Source organism: Dromiciops gliroides, chromosome 3 (assembly GCF_019393635.1).
Source record: "Dromiciops gliroides isolate mDroGli1 chromosome 3, mDroGli1.pri, whole genome shotgun sequence".
Lineage (NCBI taxonomy): Eukaryota > Metazoa > Chordata > Mammalia > Microbiotheria > Microbiotheriidae > Dromiciops > Dromiciops gliroides.
In genome coordinates this window covers 619,958,168-619,985,082 of record NC_057863.1, presented here as the reverse complement: position 1 = coordinate 619,985,082, position 26,915 = coordinate 619,958,168, and the positions used below count along the sequence as shown (strand labels likewise).

The following is a 26,915-nucleotide window of genomic DNA, read 5'->3' as shown; positions in this document are numbered from 1 at the left end:
TGCTGTGAGACTCTGGGCTAAGTCACTGCATGTCTCTGTACCATACGGTCAGTTGAGCTGGAAGGGGGCCTCAGAGGTCATCGGGTCCAGTACCTTCATCTATCTCACAGGTGAAGGTTAAGGGATTTTCTCAAGGTCGTATGGGTGATGTCGTGAGTCTTGTTTACTGAGTGTTTAAGGTTTGCAAAGCAATAAAAGTACCTTATTCTATGATATTCTATGCAGTCCTCACCACATCATGCTGGGAAGGTGTGAAGTAGGTGATCTTAACTGAGTCCCATTTTACAGATGAGCAGACTCAGGCTCAGAGAATGTGCATGGAAGAGTTTCCTCATTAGTACAATCAACATAAACATACTTGCCCTGCCCGCCTTCTGGGAGCCTTTCTGTAAACCTGGTTGGAGTTTGTTGGGCTGAGTCAAGGATGGTACAAATTGACAGCTGTCAGCAGACAGTCGTCTGGGTCCCCGATGGCTCTCAGCTACCGTCAGGCCCCTGGTCTTTGGCATCAGCCTCCTTGCCCCTTCTCCCATTCCCATTTGAGGCTGACACAGAGATGGAGAAGCCAGGGCCCCAGCAGCTCAGGCTGATTCTGCTGGTCCTGAAGTCAGCCTCTCTCTGGACTCTGCTAGTAAGCAGACTCGCCACTTCTGCCGGCTTCCTGAATCCGTGCCAGCCCCTCGTCCTCCTTCCCACGGGTGGCAGCCGAGTGTCTACTTCTGCCTCCTCCAGCCAGATGGTGTGTTTTGGGGGGGTAAGCTTCCTCCCTGTGCCTAAGGAGCCAACCAGTCCAGATGCCCCTCCTCCCTCCTCCACCCCTTCTCTGCTGTCACACTCAAGAGTCCTGGCCACTGGAAACTTCCCGACCCGAATGCCAGAGGCGTTCTCTATGCCCACCACCAGCTGTGCAGCCAGAAGTGCCTTCAGGGGACCCAGAGCTGGGGAAGTATAGTGTGTAGCAAACACTGAGACACACCAATAATTACAGGCCTTTGCGATGCAAGCCTGCAGGGGCAGCTCGCTGCAATGCTGGATCCGTAAATTTAGCTCCCAGTAGGTGAGCTGGAGAAAACTTTCGGCCTAGGAATTACATAACAGCAAGTTTTTTCCCTTCATCCTTCCTTCCCCACAGACACCACCATCTCTACTTTCAGGTTTGTCTTTGACCTTTGTATTCCCTGGCACAAGGCTGGATGAAACAAACGGTCTAGGGATGCCTGCTGCCTATGGGGAAGAAACCAAAGAATATCCCCAGTCCTCAGGGGATGATGGGAAGCTCTGAGTCTCAGCTGAAAGCTATGTTGAAGAGGCTGCTGGTGACCGCCACATCCCAGGCCAGGGAAGTGGATGAAAGGGTGAGTAGAGAGGAAGGGGCAGTTCCTGAGAAATCCCAGAAGGTGCCATGACGATTATCCGGATGCCCACGAGACTCTAGCATCCTCCCTCTCCTGCCCCCTCCATCTGTGTAGTTGCCACCAAGATTCTGGCTTAGGAGTACATACTTATGGACCGGCAGGATGGTTCGGGTTCGTCGGGTTTTCCCCATCTTTGAAAATCCAGGGCCTTTCTGCCTGCCCAAGTGGGTTTGATGGCAGCTGAACAGAAATATAATTCTCCACTGGCACAGCCTCAGCCTGCTTTTGGCCTGTCTCTCTGCCCACCCCCAGCCCCTTTACTGGCTCCTTGGTTTTGGCAAATTGGTCTCAGCATCAAAGGTAGAACAAGGTGGGTCTGGGAAAGTGATACGGCCAAGGACTCCCCCAAAGAACCAAGAGCATTGTGGAAACCGTGGCCTAGTTTCCACTTAGCCCACTGCAGGACAGGGACAGAACCCAGGAGCAGCTAAGGGAGGAAACAAAAGAGAAGCTGTCAGCCTCTTTCCTAGTCCTTTCTCTGCAGTGCTCAGGGCAAGCCCTGGGGCTGGGACTGAGAAGGAGGGAGTGGGCAACAAAACAACATGGCTAATTCCCATTTTAAAGGGCACCTTCTGGTTTATGGAGGTCTCTCCTCCCAGGGGTCTTGGAGAGGAGGTAGATGAGGAGGAAGGAAAGATCCATTAGGGTCAAGTTCTGAAAGGCTTTAAAGTCAAACCATGGAGGGTGTATTTTTATTCTAGAGGTGATAGGTGGCTGACTAAGGAGGGGAATAAAATGGTCCTGAAGGTGCTTTAGGAAAATCCCTTTTGACAGCAGTGTGGAGAAATTGGAGAGGGGAGAGAGCGGAGAGAGCAGAGGGAAGGATCTTTTGCTACAGAATAGGAGAGAGATGATGAGAGTTAGTACAGGTGTGTACACAGAGGGTGAGTGTCAGAGCCGGGCCCTGAGCCCAAGTCATAGGGCCCTGCATCCCATAGACCCTTGCTCTGGCTTGGGGGAAAATAGGGGTCATAGGTCTCTTCTCCCAAGAGTAGGGCTCTCAGGTTTTGCTTGAGCACAGCACCAACTATTTTGTGGTGCTGTTTTTGAAGGGATTCTAGTCCTGTGATTTCTTTTAGTAAGAAATCTCCTGTGGGGGGCAGCTAGGTGGCGCAGTGGATAAGAGCACTGGCCCTGGAGTCAGGAGGGCCTGAGTTCAAATCCAGTCTCAGACACTTAACATTTATTAGCTGTGTGACCCTGGGCAAGTCACTTAACCCCAATTGCCTCACTAAAAAAAAAAAATGCCCCATATCATTGGTTTTTTTTTTGTTTTGTTTTGTTTTGTTTTGTTTTGTTTTGTTGGTGGGGCAATGAGGGTTAAGTGACTTGCCCAGGGTCACACAACTAGTTAAGTGTCAAGTGTCTGAATCCAGATTTGAACTCAGGTCCTCCTGAATCCAGGGCCGGTGCTTTATCCACTGTGCCACCTAGCTGCCCCCCTGGCTTCCTTCAAGACTCAGCTCAAAGCCTACCTTCTGCAGGAGGCCTGACCCCTTCTCTGGACATAGTAAGTGCTTAATAAATGCTCATTGACTGACTGTTTACAAACAATTAAGTGTCCTGATAACTTGTGAATACCTAGATCATGACTTCGTATCATGGTAATTTACCAATCACTGTATATCACCTTTAAGTTTGTCTAGAGTTGTATGCAGGATTCCCCTTGCTCTAGGGACTCTTTCTGGGACATCCATGGCCCTTTGAAGGTTGCCAGAACCCGGGGCTTTCCTGACAAAATCAGAATGTCCAGCTCCCTTGACCTAGAGGTTAAAACATCTCATGACTGAGTGTCCTCCAAGCTGCTTTCCCAAACTTGTTTTGGGAAAAAGATGAGTATGATGATAACTAATTAATAGATGAGGGTTTGTTCTGACCCACACAGGCACAGACTGTACTCATTGCCATGGCCCCCTGCCTTGGAGATGCGTGTCCTGGGTTGGGCGTAAGAGGGATGGGAGACAAGGCCTCAATACAGTCCATCTCCATTCCTGGATAAACAGCTCAGAGGTCATGTCCTATGGAAGGGGAGCCAAAAGCACCAACTGCATCTCTGAAGGACCCCATTGTTGGGTCTTGGGCTCTTCCCAGTCATTTTTAGTGCTTTGGAAACCCCCTCCTGCTACCCAAAGGCTGCTTCTTCACTTCTTGAGAAACGTAACTTAAAATGGGCAAAGCTATTTCTCTCTTCTCTCCTTTCCCATCCTGTGCTGAGCCCTGTGACCTCAAAGAAATTAGAAATGGAAAAAAATTATTTTCATTAATCCGAGGTCTGTCCCTGTGGCCAGCATGGAATGGCTCCCCAGGGGCCTTGAGCCTCTCAGGGCTCTTGGGTCGCCATACTCCCAGGGTTCTGTGCAGCCTCGTTTTCATTGTCTATACTGAGAGGTGCCAACAATGGCTGCCTGTCTCCTCCTCCCTTTGTCCTGCACCTTCTTCCTTCTCTTATCTCTCTCTCCCTCCTTTCTGTCTTTTTCTTCCTCCTCTTCACCTTTCTTCTTCCTCATTCCTCCTCCCTCAACCTCATAGTCTTCCTTCTTTTTCTCCTTTCTCCTTTCCCTTCTGTTTTCTCCTTTTCCCCCTCAGTCTTCTCTTCTGTTTTCTCTTTATCCTCTCTTCCCTCCTCTGCATCTTCTCTTTTTCTTTGTTCCTCTTCTTCCCTTCTTCCTCTTTCTTATCTTTTTCCTCCTTTTCCTTTTCCATTCATTTTCCTTCCTTCTTTCTCTACCTTCTTCTCCCTCCTTTCTCACTCCTTTCCCCACTTTTCTTCCATCTTCTCCTTATACCTTCTTCCTCTTGTCCTCTCTTCCTCCTCCCCCTCCCTTCCTCTCTTTCTTCAGGTGCACCTGGATGGGAGCCCCAGCCTCCAAGGGCACTGGGGAGTCCCCAGCCAATCTGGGAGGCTTTGCCATTCACATTGTTGTAATCGGATCGTTATTAGATTAAAAGCTTTGGCTTTGCTTGAGCCTCTCTTACGGAGAACTTTTTTTTTTCCCCACTCTCCCTGTGAATCATGCTGGCCTTTGGGCCTAATTCCTGCCTTCCATCCAGGAGGGACAGGGCTTTGAGATCCAAGGACCACCGGGGGCTTTTGTCACAGTTCTACAAATCTGCTCACAAAATAATTGCAGGCACAGGTGGAGCCCAGGGTTCAGGGGCAATGGGAGTCAGACCTCCTGCAACATTAGTGTGCCTGAGGGCTGAGGAGAGGGGGAATCTCTCCTTTGAAGGGCATTGCTTAGAAGGATTTCTGTAGATGGGCAAACTTCTTGGTTGCAGGGCATGCCTTGTTGTGAGAGGCATCATTTGAGGGATTTGACCTAGCTTCACCCCCTTCACCACTGGAAACTCAATGGGCCATTGGGGAAGGAAGGAGAGGCCTTGAATCTTCATAGAAAGAACATTGGATTTAGTCTAGGGAGATGTACCTTGGACAAATCCTTTAGTCTCTCTGGGACTCAGTTTCTTACTCTGTAAAATGAAGGAGGAGAAAACTAGACTGGATGATGTTCCAGGTCCCTGTTAGTACATACCCCCATAAATATTAGATGAGGTGAGCTCAGAGTCACCAGGACTCCAGGGTCCTTTTCCAAGTCCTGTTTTCAGACAGGCAACTCAGAATCCAAGACTGGGAAGAGCTACAAGAGCCTTTCCAGCTCATCAAAGCCAGTCAGGTAGAGAGGTGTTCCCTTTCCCCACCCCCTTCCTAATGAGGGGCCATCCTACTTCTGCACCTCTGCAGAGGATGGGGAGCTCACCATCTCCAAGCAGCTGTGGCCCACTGGCTCGCTCTAAGAGATTGTTTTGGAGGGGGGCAGGGCAATGAGGGTTAAGTGACTTGCCCAGGGTCACACAGCTAGTAAGTGTCAAGTGTTTGAAGCTGGATTTGAACTCAGGTCCTCCTGAATCAAAGGCCAGCATTTTTTTTTGTGGGGTAATGAGGGTCAAGTGACTTGCCCAGGGTCACACAGCTAGTAAGTGTCAAGTGTCTGAGGTTAGATTTGAACTCAGGTCCTCCTGAATCCAGGGCCAGTGTTTTATCCACTGCTCCACCTAGCTGTCCCCAAGGGCCAGTACTTTATCCACTGAACCACCTAGCTGCCCCTTCTAAGAGATCTTTAAGCAAAGGCTGGAACCGTGGCTGGGTACGTTGCAGAATGGATTCTTATTCACCTCAGACTTTGGGTGCTCCTGAGGTCCCTTCCCACTCATAGATCCTGTGATCCTAATGGTCAGTCACTTCCTATTGCTCCTTCAACTGAAAGTTCACTGTAGCACAGAATGCACCAGTGACCCAGCCCAGCCTGAACTGCAGCAAGAATCCTCCTGTCTGCACACCAGAAAAATAGACATTCAGCCTTTGTTTGAGGACCTCCAGTAAGGGGGAACTCAGCCCCTCCAGAGGCAGCCCAGCCCCCTCTGGGGCTGCTCTGACACAGACTGGAGAGCTTACCTTGGCGGAGCCTAAATGAGCATCCCTGCTCTTCCCCTCCCCATTCCCCCCCCCCCCAGTTGCTCCTATACACAGTCTAAGGCTGATCCCTCTTTTACAAAGCCAGCCTTCACATCCTTGACAGTTACTGTGCCCTGCCCAGGCCAGCTCTTCTCTAGGTTAAGCATCCCCAGTGCTGGGGCCTGAGCTGTTGGCCTGTCTCCTCTAGCTAGGGGAGCCCTGCTTGTTCCAGAGTTTCTAATCCGGACTTGCAGAGAGCTGCCTTCTCTCAGCACCGAGGCTTGCTCCTTAATGATCTGCCACCCTCACCTCAGCTCACCACCCCATAGTGGCTGTCTTTAAGCGGGGGTCCATGAGTTTGGTTTTGGTTTTTGTCTGTGTATTTGGGTAATTGTATATCAATAACATTGGCTTCCTTTGTAGTCATCCCTATATTATTTATGCATTTATGAACATCCTACTGAGAAGGGATCCGGAGGCTTCCCCAGACTGCCCCAGGGGTCTGTGGCAGGGGCAGGTGCCCCGCCTTCATTAAAGTCACATTGGCAAGAGGGCACTCCCAGAGTAGACCCCCCTTTCCTTGCAGGGCTCCCCTTCTTTCTTAGAATCAGAGCTGGTTCTAAGACTAGGACCTGAAGCCCTAGTCTTCCTTCCCCTTAAGATAACTCTGTAGCTAAGTTACCCCCGGGAGCTCAGGGCCACTTTGTTTCCTCCAGAGTGTAGCCAAAGGTAGTGAATATCGATGGGAATCTGAAAGGAGGCCTTAGTTACGGGGAGATCTGTGTGTGGCTTCAGGCAGGGTCTGTGGGTGTCAGATCTGTAACAGTTCATCTAGGAAGTGCCTAGGCCAGAGGCACATCACAACAGCCAAGACTCAAACCCAGGTCTCTGGACCCCCTGTTTGTTTCATTAGCCTAAGACTCTTCTGCCCCCCCCCCCACACACACACTCCCATCAACATTGCCAGTGTAATATGGCATCTAGAGGAGTTGATGTCCTTAGAGGAGAGCCAGCTAGGGGTGGGGGTGTCCCAGGAATGAGGAGGAGGCGATCAGTCCCACCATCCTCTGTCTTGCTCAGACAAAACACATCACAGGTAGTTTGGGACAGCACATTTTCAGTAGGAGATTGATCTGCTGGACAGTGTCCAGAGCAGAACCACTGGGATATTGACATTGGCTCAAGTCTAGCCTATTTGAAGTTGGTTGAAGGAACTGAGGGTGGAGAAGAGAAGACTGGGGGCAGAGGGGCATCAAAACCTGTTTGCAGCCTGCAGGATCTTGGGTCTCCATGGGCTTCAGTGTTCGCATCTGTAACCTTCAGAAGGCTTTCTGACTTGAAATCTATGGCTGCCTGATCACTGTCTAAAAGTATTTCAAGCATCGTCTTGTAAAAGAGGCACCAGTTTCCTCCAGCTTGGCCCCGAGAGCAGAGCTAGAAGCAATGGGAGGGAGCTGCAGAGAGGCCTGTTTTGGCTGGATGCCAAAGAGAGCTTCTAAGCCACTGGAGCGGTCCCCAGTTGGCATGGAGAGGCTAACTTGGTGAGGCAGCAAGGTTCCCTTTCACTGGAGGCTTCAGGCAAAGGCCCGAGGACCCATAGGTGGGATTCTTCTCCCCAGTCTGGGTTGGACTAGGTGGCCTCTGAGGGTCCCTTCCTATTTTCTCACCACTTCTGATGGCTGCGGCCAGAGTTAAAATCCAGCTGTGATTCTGTGGTCTCCCTGGAATTCTAAGGCTCCAGAGAATGAGAGAGGCAGGGGGCCTCTGTGACAATCACTTCAAACAGTTCACCTACTGTCATCTCTTGTAATTGGAGGGTCATAACCAGAGAGCACTCGACAAGGCGCTGAAGCCAGCCCTTGACTAGCGGCCCATTGGCAGCCCCCTCTCCACTGAACAGGCTAAAATTGCTTCTAAGCTATGCATCCTGAAAGGCCCCACTTACCAGGACTTATCTCTTTACTCCAGAGTGAAAGCACAAGCCACAAATGGAATCAGGCATCCACCTTGGCACTGACAAATAGTCCTGTGTCCCAGTGTCGTTATTAAGGAAGCCAGCTCCAAGGGGATATGGTCAGTCTGGAAATGGTTCCTGCCATCTGAGGCTCTGAGGACCCTTGGACATGATCTCAAGGACTGTTTGTTTGCATGAATTGAGGCCCCAAGTCCCCAAGTCTCTGGATGGGGGCCCGATGCCCTCCCAACATCCTGAGAAACAGAGGAAGGAGCCAAAAATTCGAGGCCCAGGGGGATCTAAATCAGACTAAGAACTAGAGGGGAATTGTAAAGATCTGAGTGGATTTTGTCACCAGTGTGGAAATGTGTGGGAGTGAGGGGGATCCAGGGCTGCAGTAGATTGAATGCATTATCTCCAGCATGAGGGGAATCCAGGAATTCCAGGGGCTCACTCCTCCCACAGGTTGCTTTGAGGCTGCTGTTTGGTGAGACACAAGGTGTCTGACTAGTTGGTTCCTTGGCAGCCACTGTTGCTGTGACTAAGGAGCCTGGGAGTAGACTCCTTAATAATAGGGAAGTGCTTGAAAACCAGAACTGTCCAAAAGTTGGTGCCTCCAAAGATGGTGACCTTTCAATCCCCAAAGGTATGCAAGGAGAGGTGGGATGATGACCGGCTCTCAGGGATGTTAGGGAGGGGACTCCTGACCTAGGCAATGGATGCCTTCTGATCATCCTCACAGCTCTGGGGTTCACTGGTATTTCTGGAGGACACACCAAGTTCTCATTCCAATGCTTTAGACCATGGGGAATACTGAGGAGTAGAAGGCATGGTCCCTGGCTTCCACATAGTCTAGTAAGGAAGACAGGAGTAAAGAATAACTCCCTCCCCCATGCATAGCCCTTGCCTCCCAAGACCTCAGCAAGGCAGATTTACTTTGATATTGGAGATTAAGGAAACTGAGCCTTGGAGAAATGAAGTGACTAAGGTCATGGACCACTGAATTTAGAGGTCGAAAGGACATTGTTGTCTGTTCTTCCTTTTGAAGAAGACCGGTGACATCATGGAGTGACATTCACGGAGACCATGGATCTTGACTCTCAAGAGAATTGGATTTAAGTGTGGCAGAGCTGCACAAAGTTTTCAGTCTCACCCTCTTTCCTAGAATCATCAAAGTCCATGGTAGGACACAAGTCAGGATGGCTGGCAATGGCCCAGGATACAGTGGATGACCTTAGAGTCTTTGATGTCAAACCAAGCCCCAGTTGCTCCACAGTGTCTGCTTCAGCTGCCTTCATGGCTGTTGGAACCAATTGTTCATGTCCGGAAAATCTTCCCGTGCTTGGGGTAGACACTGATGGGTTTGAAGCCTCAAAAGTCTATTTTATGGAGAAGGGAGGGATATTGATGTGGGATGGAATTAGGGTCAAATTGATCATGAGTCGTCCCAAAAGAATTACAAGACTCAGTGACTCAGTTTCCCAAGTTTTATTGCAATACTGTGAGTGACTACAGGGAGAGAACCAGAATAGTGGAAAGGTATCTCTCCAACAGTGAAAGAAAAGACAGTTATATTTATAGTATGGATAAATTGATTATCAGTCTCATTATAATAATATCCACCATAGGGAGGTACAGGGGAGGGCCTGTCCTAATTTGGGGTTCCTGGGGTCCTAAGCCAACCCCTGAGGCAGGTACCTTTTTTTTTAGTGGAGGTATGTTTTGGGGGTTTACACGTCATAAGGTGAATCTGAGGACAAATTTGGCCTTTTCTGCACGTCTCTTTCTGGTTCCCATGCTTGGTTTCAAAACATCTTCATTTATCATTTATTCCTAGTCTGAATTTCTTTAGCCTGTCATTTTATTTAAGGTCTTCATGGCCTGTTCCTGTTTTGGGTACTGATTTCTGTGGGTAAGAGAACTTAGCATCCTGACTTCTAAGTTATCCATTAACTGGGGTCTGAATCCCTCTTAGAGCTCATATCCGAATTAGAACTTGGGTCTTGGGTTTTTCTATTAACCCCTTTTTGCCTCCTACATCAATATGACTTGTTCACTTTTAGCAACAAGTGGATGTCACAAAGAGGCCAGGCTTGTTTGCAGGGAGAACTCTAAGCTGCAGAGATGCTGACCTGCATTAGTAGAAGACATTTCTAGATATAGATGCTCCCTGAGGTGATGAAATCCCAGGTCCAGCCCCTAGTCCTATGAAATCAGTCCAGTAGGAGCTGTCCTTTGAGTGCCAGCCAGTAGATATCTGGGAAGACACAGGCACCTGTGTGCACTTGGCAAAGATTTTTCATTCTGGCCAATCAGCAACATAGAATTTCAGAGTAGGAAAGGACCTCAGCAGCCATCTTGGGGGGGGTCACTACGACATACTCCCTATGGGTTCCTCCAGCCTCTGCTCCAAGTTCTATAAAGAAGGAGAGCCTGTTTCCCTCTGGGACAGCTTCAATCTAGGGGTCCTTTCTCAGAATAATGTTTTTTGTTGTTGTTGTTGTTTGTTTTTTTGGTGAGGCAATTGGGGTTAAGTGACTTGCCCAGGGTCACATAGCTAGTAAGTATCAAGTGTCTGAGGCCGGATTTGAACTCAGGTCCTCCTAAATCCAGAGCTGGTACTCTATAGAATAATGTTTTTAAATAATTGAAGGAAACACTTTCAGCTGGGGATTAATGACAATAAAGATATAATTTTTTCCATCCAAGTTCCTGGACCCCCTGAAATCTACCAACCTGACCGCTTTTTTGGTGGGGGGGGGGGGGACATCTGGACCACAAAACAAACTCTTGATGTAGAAAGTGGTGCTTAAGCTGTGTCTTCAAGGAGGATAGAGACTCTATGAGATGGAGTTGAGGAGGGACAACAGTTCAAGTATGGGGTGGGCGGGTAGCCAGTACAAAAATGAGAGGAAAAGGTCAGTTTGGCTAGAAGGAAGAAAGAGAGCTATGCCTAATAAATAAGGTGAGAAAGAGGTTGGGGCCAAGTTTCAAAGACTTTAAAAATCACACAGTTTATATTTGATCCTAGAGACATCTCTGGCTTTTTTGGTATCATACCAAGCTTAGAGGAAAAGAAAATCCCCTCTCCCCAAATTGTAATTTCTTCCTTGGTCAGTTTGCTTGTATTTGGTCCTGACCCCTTGAGACGGGGTCGGGCTCTGTGGGCAGTGGTTCCCCTTCCTAACCTTGGTAGTGGAGTCAGGGTTCTTCCAGAGTAGGTATGAGTTTGACCCTTCTTTTCTGAGTTGGCTCACACAAAGGTCCTCAGTCCCAGAAGAGTCCTTGTGCAGTCACTGACGTCATCTCTGCCAGGGGCAGATAGGGTTCCCCAGAACCCTTCAGATGCTCAAAGGAGACTCGAGGCTCTTCTGCAGAAGGGAAGGTTCCCCACCTGCCCCTCCTCACCCGCTTGGGGCAGCCCCACTTCTGCAAAGGGCTTTTGTCTGACCGGAGGCCTACATGTTAAGGCTTCCTTCTTGTTTCCAGCCAACGTGACCCATCCCTAAGTCACACAGAGGCCAACAGGCCATTGCCAAGAGCAGGGTGGAGGCCATTATCCAAGTGATTCAGGCAACAAAAACAAAGAGAAACCTCTCCAGCAAAAGGCTTTGTTCAGAATTAGCTGAGGAATGCCCTTGGCTCCCTGCTTGGCTTTGGCTGGGAATACTGGGCCCAACAGCATTTACTTGAAAGGGTGTTTGGGAGGCGTTTTTGGTTTTGGTTTTGTTTTCTTGTTGTGATTACGTTTCTTTGAGTCTAGGGCCAGGTATCATGGGACATTGAACACTGGACCTGAAATGTTGGAATTGGAAAGGTTCTTAAGAGGTCAGAACTGGGAGGGTCCTTAGAACCCAGAATGTCAGAGCTGGGAAGGTCCTTAGAATATAGAATGTCACAACTGGGAGGGCCCTTAGAATCCAGAATGTCAGACCTGGGAGGGCCCTTAGAACATAGGATGTCACAGTTGGGAGGGCCCTTAGAACCCAGAATGTCAGAGCTGGGAAGGACTTAGAACATAAAACATGAAATGTCAAGAGCTTGCCAGGGACCCTAGAAAATAACTAGTCTGGGGCAGCTAGGTGGTGCAGTGGATAGAGCACCAGTCCTGGATTCAGGAGTACCTGAGTTCAAATACAGCCTCAGACACTTGACACTTACTAGCTGTGTGACCCTAGGCAAGTCACTTAACCCCCATTGCCTCGCAAAAAAAAAAAAAGAAAGAAAGAAAATAACTAGTCTGATTACCTCATTTTATAGATGAAGAAATGGAGGCCCATAGAGGCAAAGCGACAATGTTAATGTCACACAGTAAGTTGGTGACAGAACCAGTAACAGAAGCTGGGTCATCCAGCCCCTTAGCCTAGAACTCATTCTCCATAAACCCTCAATCTTCTAATTTTCCGCCTCTGAGCAAAGGACAATGGCCCTGAAGACCTTAAAAGCATGATCATTGTTTCAGCTGGTACAGTTTCAGTTAAGCTCTTTGGAACTTTTCTCTCTATAAAAGTGGTTTTTCCACCTCTTCTGAAACTGGGCTCCTAGGATCACCACACCTGGTGGCACCTCCCTCCTCTTTTTGTTTTGGGGCAGGAGTGGCTGGGATGTCAGGTACACCTAACAGGTGAGCCAGGCAGAAAACAACGATTGCTCTCAGTAACCAAGGACAACATTGCCATAAAGAAAAAACAAACATATCTGGGGGTGGGGATGTGGGGTATGGGGGTATGGGGGGGGGAGAAGTGTTGGGTGGGGGCTGGCCCAGTCTTGTTGCTGTCTTTCCTCTCACATTTACAGGTAGATAGGGGAGCTCCCGGGTTCTTTGGCCCTTAACATCAAGGTTGTTCTCGTGAAGAGAAAGAGGGGGTACCCTTCGTGTTGTGACTATAGCCCTTTAGCTATTACAAAAACAAAACCAAAATCCATCTCCCTTACCTGCTGGCCCTAGAGCAGGAACTCTTACCATTGGTGATTCATTCCTTTGGCTTAAGAAATTTTCCCAGGGAGTCTTCTGTTAAAATTTATTAACCTGTTAGTCAGATGCAGCCTTTATAGGGTGGATAAAAGCCAGGAAGACTCAGTTTCAAATTCTGTTTTTGATGCATTCTTTGCTTTGGTATTTTTATGGTCAACACTTAGCACCATGTTTGGCATACAGCAGGCATTTAATAAATGTTTTTTCATTCATTCTTTCATACTAGATGTGTGACATGGTCAGGTCACTTAAACCCTCTGTGCCCCTAGGCAACTCTTGAAAAAATATCTAAGATTTTTAGTTACAGGGCAAGGGCAGCTAGGTGGTGCAGTGTATAAAGCACTGGCCCTGGATTCAGGAGGACCTTAGTTCAGATGCACTGTCAAACTCCATGAGTGGCAGGAGGGAGTTTCTACACTGGAAATTAGCTCTTCCAATGAAAAGAAGAAGGAAAATAGCTGTTATCAGTCACTAACACTTTAGCATAAGTCTTGCAAAACAGTCTCCTTTCTGACACATATCTTGGGGGGGGGGCAATGGGAGATTTTGATACAGCTGGGTAGATCTGAGGGAGTGATGATTTGGGAGTCTGGGCCCAGAGTGAGCAACCTGGATAGAAGGTTTTCCAGAAGGGACAGAAGCACAGGTAAAGTTAAAAGGGGAGGCCTCCAAGATAAAATGTCTGCTCTGAAATGTTGCTTAAGGAGGACTAGGTGAAAATGGAATTGGGCAGAAACCATACCAGAGGCAACAACTTGACTCTATGTGTTAAAGAGAAGTTGGAAGCTACCTTGCAGATAACTACAAGTCATATAACCAAAGGTTTACCTCTTTCTGTAGGAATATTTGCCCAGTCCAAGATCTTTGTTTCTGTAATTCTGCCTTTAGCTTCTATATGGGGTCTTGTCCTGTTTTTCTTCCCTCACCATCTCTATCAACCTCTGAGACAATGTGATTATTGTGGGAGTGGCAGGAACCCCACTCTTGCTATCTCTTTCCCCCCCCCCCGCGGGGCAATGGGGGTTAAGTGACTTGCCCAGGGTCACACAGCTAGTAAGTGTCAAGTGTCTGAGGTTAGATTTGAACTCAGGTCCTCCTGAATCCAGGGCTGGTGCTTTATCCACTGTGCCACCTAGCTGCCCCTTCTGTGATCTCTCTTGCCTTTGCCTCTTTACTATACCAGTCAGTGGTGTTAAGAGAAACCTGGATGCTGGGGAACACAGATTCCAATTCTGGTTCTTGCCCGCTGTGTGACCTGGGGCAAGTTGCTTGCCTTCTCTGAGCTTTGGTTGCCTTATCTGTAAAGAGGGTATTAATATATGAGTGCCCTCCAAGGTAGATGTGAGGAAATTGCTTTGTGAACTAATCCTAAAGCACTTTAGAAATGTGAAGCTGTTTCTTTCTCTTTTCCTCTCATCTCTTCTTTCTTATTAAGGAAGATTGTTTAAGAGTGCCGGGAAGTGAAGAGAACAGTGAATGCCCTTTTAAAAGTCACAGGCCCTTGCATTACAGAAATGAAAGGAAAATTGTGCATGAAAGAAAAGGTGAGGAGGGCCCCACGGTGGTTCTCTCTGAAGACACTTCATCTTTCAAGAGCTTGACAATCCCAGCCTAGCACCGTGTGCTCCTGCCAAGCCAGAGGCTGCTGATGATCCAAGTGCACAGCCCTGGACTCTGTGTGGTTCAGACTTGGGATTTCCATGGTGTAGGAAACACACACCCTTGTAGGTCCGCACCTTCTCCTGGAGAGTTTACTGAAAAATTAAGTCACTTGCCCAGGGCTACACACAGCCGGTATGAGTCAGGGTAGGACTTGAGCCCATGTCTTCCCAATTCCTCATTCACACACCCCCACCCCATCCTGCCCAGACTGACTTCCTATCTACTACTGCTACTGGTGCCTCTCAGGAGGTGGCAGAGTTTGACCTTGGGTAAGTCACTTAACCTCCATGGGCCTCAGTTTCCTTGTTTATAAAATGGAATTTAACTTCCAGCTCTAAATCTGTGGTAAGCTAACCAAGTTTGTACCAACTTCTAAGTTCCCTTCTCACCTCATCATTCGAGGAGAAGGCTCTTTCAAGGGCTGTGGTTTGGTTTTTTTTGTTTTTTTTTTAGTGAGGCAATTGGGGTTAAGTGACTTGCCCAGGGTCACACAGCTAGTAAGTGTTTAGTGTCTGAGGCTGGATTTGAGCTCAGGTATTCCTGACTCCAAGGCCAGTGCTCTATCCACTGCACCATCTAGCTGCCCCGGTTTTTTTTTAATATATTTTATTTTATTACTCTTTTTTTTTTTGCAAGGGCTGTGTTTTTTTTTTTAATATATTTTATTTTATTACTCTTTTTTTTTTTTTTTGCAAGGGCTGTGTTTTAATGACTAAATTGTCACAACAGGCAGTGAGCCTATTGGGGAACCATTTAAAGCATATATCATTCATAAGCTGATTAAAAGAGTTAGTTCTCTTAAGTTTGTGTGGTTCCCTTCCTCTTTTCTCTTTCTTTCCCCTCCAGAGAGAAAGAGAGAGAGACAGAGAGACAGAGAGAAGCCAAGAGAGAGAGACCACAAAGGCAGACCGGCATACATACATACACTCCTTTTCCCTTAAGGGATTTTAGGCTCCCAGCCCTAATTTGCTTGGACCAACCCTTTCCTAAGAGATAATACAAAGGTAACCCTAAACCCAGCCCTGAACTGATTATTCCACTTGAGCTGGTCAAAGGGAGCTTGCCCCACCCCACCCCCTTATCCCCAACCCCGCCAAGGCAGGGCTTAGAGACCCACTGCAGTTATTCAGCTGAACAGATCTGTTCAATTTTTTACTCATTGGGCAAGGACCTCAGAACACAGAATGTCTGAGCTGAAAGAAACTTTGGAGCATATAATGTCAGAGCCGAAAGAGATTTTAGAACTCAGCGTGTCAGAGCTGCAAAGAGGCTGAGAATATAAATGTTAGAGTAGAAGGAACCTTCAAATAAAGAACAGTACAGCTGGGAGGGCCATGAGCACCCCTTTCATTTCACAAATGGGGAAGCTGAGACCCAGAGTAGTTCCTGGCTTTGCCTAAGATCACACAGGTGAAAAGTAGCAGTGTCAGAATTTGAATTCAGGTCCTCTGACTCCATGTCATAAAACTGATATGGGGCTGGGAGGGACCTCCTAACCTTGACAGATGAGGAAACTGAGGCATAGAGATTAAATCACTTGACCGGAGTCCCACATGTAAGGTGGCAAAGGCAGGATTCAAACCCAGGTCCATTGCATTTCTCCCTACCCAGTGCTACTCTGTGCTGCTCCTTCACCAACGAAACAAATTCAGGCCTTCTTGCCATCTCTCTTCAGTTGTGTTGAGAGAGAAACAGTTCCTTGTTTCAAAATACTGAGGATTGGGGCCAGCTAGGTGGTGCAGTGGATAAAGCACTGGCCTTGGATTCAGGAGGACCTGAGTTCAAATCCAGCCTCAAACACTTGACACTAGCTGTGTGACCCTGGGCAAGTTACTTAACCCTCATTGCCCCACAAAAAACAAAACAAAAACAAAACAAAACAAAAAAAACACCCAAAAACTATAATTATGGAGGATTGAGGGTTTGAGGGCTACCCAGGCTGGTTTTAGCAAGAGCCGATCCTTTGTTCCTATGGACTAACTGGCAGCTAGTTGACACACAGAAGTGCCTAGAGTCAGGATGAACTGACTTCAAATCCATTCTCAGACACTTACTGTGTGAACCTGGGCAAAGATACTAACCTCTGTATGCCTCAGTTTCCACAGCTGTAAAATAGGTGTCATAATGGTACCTCCTTGTAGGGTTAGTGTGAAGATCAAATGATATAATATTTGTGAAGGGCTTAGGAAAGTGCCCAGCATATAGTAGGCTCTATATTAATGCCTATTTCTTCTCCCCCCCCATCTTCAGAATCTTCTTTCCTGACCTATCCTTTTCCAGGGGAGGATGGGGCGGGAGGGGGGAGATATATGACATAGATTCTTTTTCTATGATACTTAACTCACCAAAGCTGTTGGTGACGTAGCTCGGCTGTCTTTCCCATTCTCAAAGTTCCTCCAAAAACCCATTAGCGGGGGAAAAGATAAAGATCCTAGTATTTTTTTTCTTTTCTTTTCTTTTTTTTTTTGGGTGAGGCAATTGGGGTTAAGTGACTTGCCCAGGGTCACACAGCTAGTAAGTGTTAAGTGTCTGAGGTTGTATTTGAACTCAGGTACTCCTGAATCCAGGGCTGGTGCTCTATCCACTGCGCCACCTAGCTGCCCCAGAAGATCCTAGTATTTTGAGCTAGAAAGGGACCTCAGAGGTCATCTACCCCAACCTTCTCATTTAGAGACGAGGAAACCGCAGTTCTCAGAACACCTCTTTAGTCATGGGTCATTCACTTTGAGTCATGGGAGCATAAGCACTGGGGTTGCAGAGGAATTAGAAATCTAATTCAGTCCTCTCTTTACAGCAGAGGAAACAGAGGCCCAGAAAGTATAAGTGACTTGCCCAAGGTTATCCAGGTAGTATGGACCAAAGGGAGGATTTGAACCCAGTTCCTCTGACTTCAGAGCCAGCTCTTTTTCTGATATATGATGAGAGAAGTAATAAAGCTGACTTTTATCTCAAGTCCATTCATTCCAAATCCAGGGCCCATTGTACTTACTGTCCTGATTTCTTTAGTGAATTCAGGCAAAAAAGTTCAGCCCTCTCCCCTGAGTATTTAGCGTAGCTCTCAGGAAAAAGATGATGATGCTTCTAGAAGCAGGCTAGGGGACAGAATCTTGAGCATTGTCAAGTCAGTGAATGTGATGAGGGAATGGGCTTTCTCCTCTGGCCAGGAAGATGTTGTTTACACTTGGGTAGACTGGAACGGGGGAGCGTGGCTGCCTACATGTCTAGAGAGGGTTCCTTCCTTGCCTCTGACTCTTATTTTGTTCAGTCATTTTTCAGTCCATGTCCAACTCTTTGTGACCCCATTTGGGGGTTTTTTTCACAGAGATACTGGAGTGGTTTACCATTTCCTTCTTCAGTTCATTTTACTGATGAAGAAACTGAGGCAAAGAGGGATAAGTGACTTACCCAGGGTTACATGGCTAATAAGGGCCTGAGGTCAGATTTGGATCTGTCTTTTTTTTCTTTTCTTTTTTTTTGGGGGGGGTGGGGTGACTTATCCACTGCACCACCTGGCTGGATTTATCTACTGCACTGCCTAGCTTGGAATCTTTAAATTCCTTCAATGAAGGCTTAGCTTGTGTTCCCTCCTAAAAGAGGCCAATACAGATCTCCCTGCTTGTCACTGCCCTCCCTACAGAAATTGGTGTGTGTGTGTGTGTGTGTGTGTGTGTGTGTGTATGTGTGTGTGTGTGTTGCTCACAATTGAATGCCAGCCTTTAAAGGCAGGGATTGTTTCATTTTTGTCTTTGTTTCACTCAGGGCTTTGCACAGTGCTTGGTGCAGAGTCGGTACGTGACAAATGAATAAATATGGAATGAATGAATGAGGGTGAACTCTATAGAAAACTCCCTGTATTGGGGGAGAAGGGAAGAGCAAGAAGTAAGGCTGTCTGCACAAACAGAGCTGGCTCTGTGGGCTTGGGTCCTGATGACCCGGGAGTAACCAAGGTCAGCTTTGGTGCCATCTCTGGGCTTCAGCTCATCTGGTAGAAAGGGGATTGAGGGAGAAGATTTCTAAGGTCCCTGAGAGCTTTGACCTTTGAGCCTTCTAGTGGATGAGAAGCAGCTTGGCTTTGAAGTCAGGAAGGCCTGGCTTTGAATCCTTCCTTGGCCATTGCTTAGTAGATCACGCTCTATAGGATTACAGAGTTAACGCTGAAAAAGACCCCAAGGGGCTGACCTGTCCAAACTCCCTCATGTTACAAATAAGGAAATGGAAACACATGGATGGGGTCTGCCCAGTGCCCGCTGGTTAAGTATCTAAGGTGACATGTTAACCTGGGCCTTCCTGATCCCAAGTCTAGTGCCTTGTCTATTACGCAGGGAGGCAGCTAGATGGCTCAGGAAGATCGGAGGTCAAATCTCAATTCAGATACGTACTCCCTGGGGGACAGCTTGGTGGCGCAGTGGATGGAGCACTGGCCCTGGATTCAGGAGGACCCTGGGCAAGTCACTTAACCTTCATTGCCCCACCAAAACAAAAAACAAAAAAACCCAAAGAAGCCAGATTTGGGTAATTTTGGGTAATCCCAGACAAGTCATTTAACCTCTGCCTGCCTCAGTTTCCCCATCTGTAATATGGCAATGACTATAGCACCTGCCTTCCAGAGATGCTGTGAGGATCAAATAAGATAACATTTGTAAAACATTTAACTTTTCTTTTTGCTTTGCAAATATATTTTAAATAATATTTAATATTGTATGTAATATTAATGTATTTAATATTTTATACATTGATATTATTGCACAATATCAATATTATTATGAACTATATATTGTATATAATATTGTTCATCTCTGCCATTTATTAATAATATTTCTTTTCCCTAGTACATATAAACATTTTTTTAAAAAAGTTTTGAGTTTTAAAATCTATTCTTCCCCTGTCCCTGAGACAGTAAGCAATCTGATATGGGTTTTATATATATGCAATCAAGACATTGCACTTTTCAAATCTTAAAGAGGTATAGAAATGCTTGTTATTGTTATTATTCATTATACTTTACCCGCTGGTCATTCATTTCCTCATCTATAAAATGCAGATAAAGGCATTTACTTTACGGGGCAGTTGTAAGCATTGAGTAAAATGATGCCTTTGTGGTCTTGAGATTCCCTAGAAACGTCGGCTGTTTGTTGCTATTATTATTTATGACAGTCATTCAAAGATCTCATGACTCACTTCACAGGAACTGCCCGGTAGATCCATTCACTGAGGTGGTATTCCCCCAGCTAACAGGAGGAAGGATTCTGGGTAAATGGCCACTGGGAATACCCAAGTGCTTTTTTTCCCTTTCTAGGAGAAGCATGGACCCTGACAGGCTCAAGGTCTTAAATATACCTACCCCACCTTGCCCCCAGTGCAAAAACATAATTAAAAAAAAAAAGATGGAGAAGGGTTAGTCATTTCCTTGCATTGTTCTTATTTCCTCCAGTGTTACTCCGAGAAGAGGTATCTCAGCTGCAAGACGAGGTTCATCTCCTCCGGCAGATGAAGGAAATGCTCACAAAAGACCTGGAGGAGTCTCACGGAAGCAAGTCTACGGAGATTCTCTCGGCCACCGAGCTCAAAGTCCAGCTGGCCCAGAAGGAGCAGGAGTTAGCCAGAGCCAAAGAAGCCCTCCTGGGTGAGTGTCATGCACTGGATGCCCCCTTTGAGGAATGGGTCCCCTCCGTCAGCAAACCTGTCAGCCGCTCAGCCCTCTGGGCAGTCCTGAAGGGAGGAGAGGGACAAACAGAATTTCAGGACCAGGGTGGCGGGAGACAGCATGATCTGGGCATGATGCTCTGACCAGAAGATATCTGGGAGATCCTAGGGGCTACTTCTGAGTTCTGAGAAGGGCTCCAAGGCAGAGTTCGGGTGGAATGGTATGCTGTAGCTTGGACTTGCATGGCTAAGGATCCCAATCTATCTCCTCTGAGGAGCAAGACATGGGGTCTCATCTGGCTTTGAAGTCTGGACAGTTGCAGGGATAGTTTTCATGTTGTCCTCTCTTTTTCAAGGAATAGGTCTACTTTGAGTATTGATGCACTAGCCAGAGCTGAAACTAAGGTAGGGCAATCGAACCTTTGTCCCAAAGGCTCTGAAAGCACTTGTACTGTTTCAATAATATAACCACAACAGAGCTCATAGATCAAGCATTTATTCTGCATTTACTGTGTGCCACACATGGTACTGTCATTACCCTTATCGTTATCTCACCTAACTAGTTAAAATTGGATGCTACGTAGATGGTTTGTTAGAGTTGGCTCTTGCCCTGGTCTTCCATGCCCTGTTCCTTCCCACTAGCAGCAACCTCACCTTGCCATCCCAGGATCTCTGTCTCCCTATTATAAGATGTCACCACCTCTCTCCACTATGTTTCAGATTGATTTCCCTCTTTTTCCCCACCCTGTCCCAGTCGGCAATTCCCTCTCAGGGGCTTGACACCAGCTTTCCCACTGGAATCCTCTGTCTGGGGCTCTTTCCTCTCCAGACTGTTTTACCTCTTGACATTTCTCACTCTCTTATATGCCAAGATATGAATTGATCTCAACCAGTCATAAGATATTTCTTGTGTGGCATCACCTGCCTTTCATCCAATGGCTCATGTTCTTTACTCTTCTTAAACTGGTCAACATATTCCCATTTCAGTTACAGTTTAGACTGACTGGTTGAATCAGTGGAGAAGCCAGCCCTTATGTGCTTGTATTAACTGGAGAAGGTATAAAATCCAGCCTTTACACTTCTGGAAAGGCTTTTCAAAAAGCACCCAGTTTTATGTAAAGGTGACCAGGCAGCTGTGCTGGGCCAAAATTTGGTGTGGGCAGAGGATCATGAAGGGATGAGAGGGGACACCTACTACTGACTGATTCCATAAGGCTGGCCATAAAAAAGCTGACTGATAGATTAAATCCATTCCAGGTGGGGAGTTTTTGAGATTATTCTGAGGGATGAAAGAAAGGAAAGGGCTCCCAGACTTAGATGCTGATTTGTTTGTTGGTATCTTTTGTCTTCATTTCCAATCAATCAATCAATAAACAATTATTAAGTACCTTGCTATGTTCTAGGCACTGTGCTAAGCACTGGGGATATAGAAAGAGGCAAAAGGCTGCCCTCAGGAGCTTACAGTTGAATGTGAGAGATGGCATGCAAACAAATTTATATAAAACAAGCTAAATATAGAATATGATAAAATAACATTATAACAATATATGATGATATATCATGCACACAAATACACAGATATATGTATACATATATGTGCACACACATGTATATACACATGCATGTATATGTGTATATATATAGGTGGAACAGGCTTAAGATCAAGTCCAAAGCTGTGATTTTTCACATGGAAAAATTGAGGCTCAGAAAGCACAAGTGATTTTCCCAAGATCACACAGGGAAGAGCTAATAATATCAGCTCCCAGTGAGGTAGGTGGTGTATAAGCATTATTGTTCCTATTTTACAGATGAAGAAACTGAGGCTTAGAGAAATAGGAGGTAGCAGAACATAGATTCGAAGCCAGATCCCCTGACTCAAGGCCCTGCACTCTTTCCATTACCCCACCCTTTGTTTTGAAAGGGGTCTTTCAGGAAAAGAAAATCCCACCCTAGCATCATGATGGAAATTGTGCTGTGCTGGGGCGGGGGGGTTCAGGAGAGGTCTGGGTTTGCATCCTGCCCCTGACACTTTAATACCGGTGTGACTTCCCATAGATCACGTGGGAATCATTCCAATTATTAGCAACTGTTTCCTTACAGAAAAGCCCCAATCTCTCCTGGTAATTCCCCTTTTTTTACAACCTGCCCTGACTTTTCTCTGTTCATTTTTCCAAAGTTCAGCCCTTGGCAACTTTCATAGGATCCTTAAGTCTTCTCTTTTTCTGGCTAAACATCCCAAGATTCTTCAGCTATTCTTTTCTTGGTGCATTTTTCAGTTACTTTCCTGTCACTGTTATCATCCATTTGCAGGGGGTGGGATGGGGAATCCAATTCGTCAGTGTCCTTTAGAAGTGTGGGGCTCAGAAGTAGACACAGTTATCTTGATATGTCATCTGAGCAAGGCACAGAAAAATAAGACAATCATGTCTATTCCTTTAGGTACTGAGACTTCATGCCATCAAGGGTCGTGTGATCTTTGGGGGCTTCTCTATCTCACCATTGGCTTGTATGGAGCTTGCAATCTAGTAACTTCACCCACACCCCTTCCTTCAAGTCTTTTTTCACATGATCTATTATCTAACCAAGTTTTCTCCCATGCTGTACTTGTACTGTTGATTATTTGGACCCGAGCTTAGGACTTTACATTTATTCCTATTATAGTTCATCCTTGTTTTACACTTAGCCCCTCATTCTAGCCTAGTGAGACTGCCACCCCACACAATAGTTTTCCCTCCCACCTTTGCATTGTCTGCTGATTTTATCCCTGTTTGAGAACCATTAAAAAGGCCCAACTACAAAGGCTTTTTCTCCACCATCTTTTGCAGCTCCTCGCTGGGCCTCTTTGCAGTTTCTGCCTCCCCTTAGCTCTACAATAGTCTCCACCAGCAAGCAGGGAAAGCCTTCCTTGCAGGAAACACTCAAGACTAGTCTGAGCAGAGCCCCAGAGACTCCCACAGGGGAGATGCTGGCTGGTGCTGGGTGGGGTGAGCTGGCAGGCTCTGCTCCCTGAGCTGTGCAAATCTCCAGAGTACAGGGGTTGAGGAAGGTGTCAGCCAAGTGCTGTGTTTATAACCTTTCCCAGCCTTGATTCCAGAGACCACAAAACCTTTCCATGGAATTAACCTCGGAAAGAACCCTCAGCCCCATTCTCTCCCTCCCAGGTCTGCACCAGCATGCCCTATGGAGCTGGGAAGAGGAGAAAATCCTCGTTCCCTTGAGTCTTCCTGGAAGGGAAGGGAATGGGGAAAGGGAAGAGGCAGAGACCAACCAGCCTGCTCTTGCCTAAATACACCAAGAGCTCCCCAATGTAGAGTTCTACGGCCTAATCTAAATCCACATATCAGGGAAATCACCCTGATGGCACCGTGTGGTGTCCTAAGAGAATACCAGATCTGAAGGGACCCGGGTTCAAATTCTGATTCTGCTACTTCGTGCCTCTCTGACCTTGGTCAAGTTACTTAACCACCCTGAGACTGACTTTCACAAGAAGTCAAAGAGATCAGAGGGAAAGAGCAGTTCATTTAGAGACTTGGAGTCCTGGGTTCAAATGCTGACCCTAGGGGCAGCTAGGTGGCACAGTGGATAGAGCACCGGCCCTGGAGTCAGGAGGACCTGAGTTCAAATCCGGCCTCAGACATTTAACACTTACTAGCTGTGTGACCCTGGGCAAGTCACTTAACCCCAATTGCCTCACTTAAAAAAAAAAATGCTGACCCTACTAGTTAGAGCTATTTGACCTTGGGCAAGTCACTTCATTTTTCTTGCCTCAGTTTCCCCATCTGTAAATTGAAGGAGGGTGTGGTGTTAGACAATGCAGTCTTTGGAATGTCTTCCAGATCTAGATCTATAATCTCATGAAGCTGATGCCCAGAGAGATCCAAGATCACACAGCTACTAAGTAGGTGAGTCAGGGATTCAAACCCAGAACCTTGCCTCTGAGCTCTCTGCTGTTTCCATGATACTTTTTTGCCAGTCAGCAGACAGGATGCCTGACATCAATTCAGTTCAAGTAACAGCAGGGAAGAGGGACCCAGCCCCAGTGACTGAGGTGCAAGGACAGGATTTTCTACTCTATGATAGGATGGAAGGGAAGAAGGTTGGCCCGTTCCCAGAAGAACTCAAATACCCAGACAGGGACTTTGGCACTGGGGGTGGGGCAGAGGAGAACAAGTACGGGAGCCTGTGACTAGATGAGGTGGCGGCAAGGTCACAGAGAACCCCATAAGAGCCTCATTACTGAGGCCCAACCACAAAACCAGAGCAAAAGCAACAACCGAGGCTGGGCTACAAAGCCAGAGCAGGACCATTAGGGAAGCTGACTTACTAATACTGGTAACTCCAGTGTGTATAGTGCTCTCAAGTCTACAGTGCACTTTGTGTGAGCTGGGTAGTGCTGGAGCTGGAGTTTATCCCCATTTTATGGAGCAGTTGACTGAGGCTCCTGGGAATCGAAAGTGATTGGATCAAGGGACCTGAGGTTTCCTGGCTTGAAGCCCAGTGCTGATTCCAATCTTTTTTTTTTTTTTTTTTTTTTTAGTGAGGCAATTGGGGTTAAGTGACTTGCCCAGGGTCACACAGCTAGTAAGTGTTAAGTGTCTGAGGCCGGATTTGAACTCAGGTACTCCTGACTCCAGGGCCGGTGCTCTATCCACTGTGCCATCTAGCTGCCCGCTGATTCCAATCTTATTAGCACATGGCCTGTGTCATCACAGTCATGAAGACCAGCTGAGCTTACAGGGGTCAAAGGCTCCTTGAATTCCCTTCTGGGGACTGGGTTGGGCTCAGAATCTAGGGTGGGGGTGTCCCTGCAGGTGAAGAGTAAGAGGCCAAGTTGTGAAGGCTAGATGGCTACCGTGGCAGGATGCCAAGCAGATAATAATTACATTACACCCAAAGTTCTTCACAAGTATTACTTCTTACACCTCTAAACTTCTCTGTACAGACATTATAGATCACAGAACCATTGATTGAGATTTGGAAGGGACCCGAGAGAGGCTATTCAGCCTTCTTTTTACAGATGGGGAAACTGAGGCTCAGAGAAGCCATGGGCTCAGAGTCAGAGCTGAAAGGGACCCTAGAGGCCGACTAGTCCAACCTCCTAATTTTATAAGTGGGGAAACTGAGGCCCAGAGAGGTAAGGTTACTTATCTAAGATCATGCAGGTAGGAAGTAGCAGAGCCTGGATTTGATCTCAGGTCTTCCAGCCCCAAACTGAGAATGATTCCAGCCCTCCCCCTTCTTATATAAATGGGGAAATCTTGGCACAGAAAAGTATATTATTGCTTTGTCCTCAGGCTGTCCAGAAAACCAGTATCTGGGAACCCTATGTAAGACTTCAGGTTCCAAATGCAGTAATAATCACCATAATGTTATCTTTTCTCTCGACAATAATGAAATCACAAGTTTGGTTTAAAAAAAATTGATAGTTGTCAAAGGCACATAGAGATGCTTTATCCCCACACCAAGCCTGTCAAGTAGCTATTATTCTTTTGAGCTGTCAGGTAGAGGCAACAAGGCTTAGTGGAGAGAGGGCTTCAGTTCTGGCCTAAATGCACACTGGCTGTGTGACCCCGGGCAAATCACTTAACCCTTGGTGTTCTTGGCTGCTTCCTAGGACTATTAGATTCAGATGGACTGCTGATCTGTTCCAGTGGAGGGAATTTCCACACCAAGAGGTCCCAACATGTACAAAATCACAGGTCTGATTTTGTCAAATTATCATTTGATAATCAAATTATCATTTATCAAATGAGGAATCACAAATGAGGGGATTGGACTAGGTGGCTAGATGGGCCTTCATCTAGGAGCATTTATGACCTATCTGGGCCTTGGTTTCCCCAAGTATAAGAAGTCTAGCTGAAATTAAATGACTAATCTGCGGTGATATAAAAAATCAGCAACAAAAACGGATGTAAAAGAGACATTGTAATTAATAATAATTATTATTATTATTATTATTTTCCCCAAACCCTCAAAATACTTCCTACCCTGCCATCATGAGTCAGGTAATAGTGGTGGTGATGAAGATGTAGAAGAAGATAATAACAGGTAATATTTATATAGCATCTGTTATTGCCCTGCACTATGCTTGAATGCTTTACAATTATTATCTCATTTGATTCTCACAACCTCAGGAGGTAGGTGCTATTATTATCCCCATTTAAATTTTTTTTTTTGTGGGACAATGAGGATTAAGTGACTTGCCCAGGGTCACACAGCTAGTCCATGTCAAGTGTCTGAGGCTGGATTTGAACTCGGGTCCTCCTGAATCCAGGGCCAGTGCCTTTTCCCCTGTGCCACCTAGCTGCCCCAATTGTCTCCATTTTGCACCAGAAGAAACCGAGGCCGACTGATGTTGTGACCTCCCAAGAGTCACACAGCTGGTAAATGATTTGAACTCAGGTCTTCCTGACTCCAGGTGCAGTGCTCTCTCCACTGTGCCTACAATGTTCTCCTGGTTCTGCTCATCTCACTCATCATCAATGAGCAAGTCCTTCCAGGTTTCTCTAAACTCCTCCTGTTCATCGTTTCTTACAGCACAGTAGAATTCCATTACATTCATATACCACAACTTGTTCAGCCATTCCCCAATTGATGAGCAACCCCTCGATTTCCAATTCCTTGCCACCACAAAGAGAGCAGCTATAAATATTTTTGTACATATGGGTCCTTTTCCCTTTTTTATGATCTCTTTGAGAAAAAAAAAACACCTAATAGTGGTATTGCTGGGTCAAAGGATGTCATTCCCATTTTATAGACAATGAAATGGATGAGCAGAAAGGTCAGGCCACTTGTCCAGTGACCCATACCTAG

At 46.6% G+C, this 26,915-nt stretch overlaps 1 protein-coding gene across 4 annotated transcripts in view; it reads left to right on the top strand.

Annotated features, from left to right (window-relative positions):
* The window catches only part of KAZN (kazrin, periplakin interacting protein), a 1,448,845-nt gene that overhangs the window by 1,254,720 nt on the left and 167,210 nt on the right, over nucleotides 1–26,915 (top strand). For all 4 annotated transcript variants that reach the window (XM_043992483.1, XM_043992482.1, XM_043992485.1 and 1 more), the window contains one exon: nucleotides 19,891–20,082. In XM_043992483.1, the coding sequence (XP_043848418.1) occupies nucleotides 19,891–20,082 (192 nt within the window). The remainder of the gene's footprint in view (nucleotides 1–19,890; nucleotides 20,083–26,915) is intronic.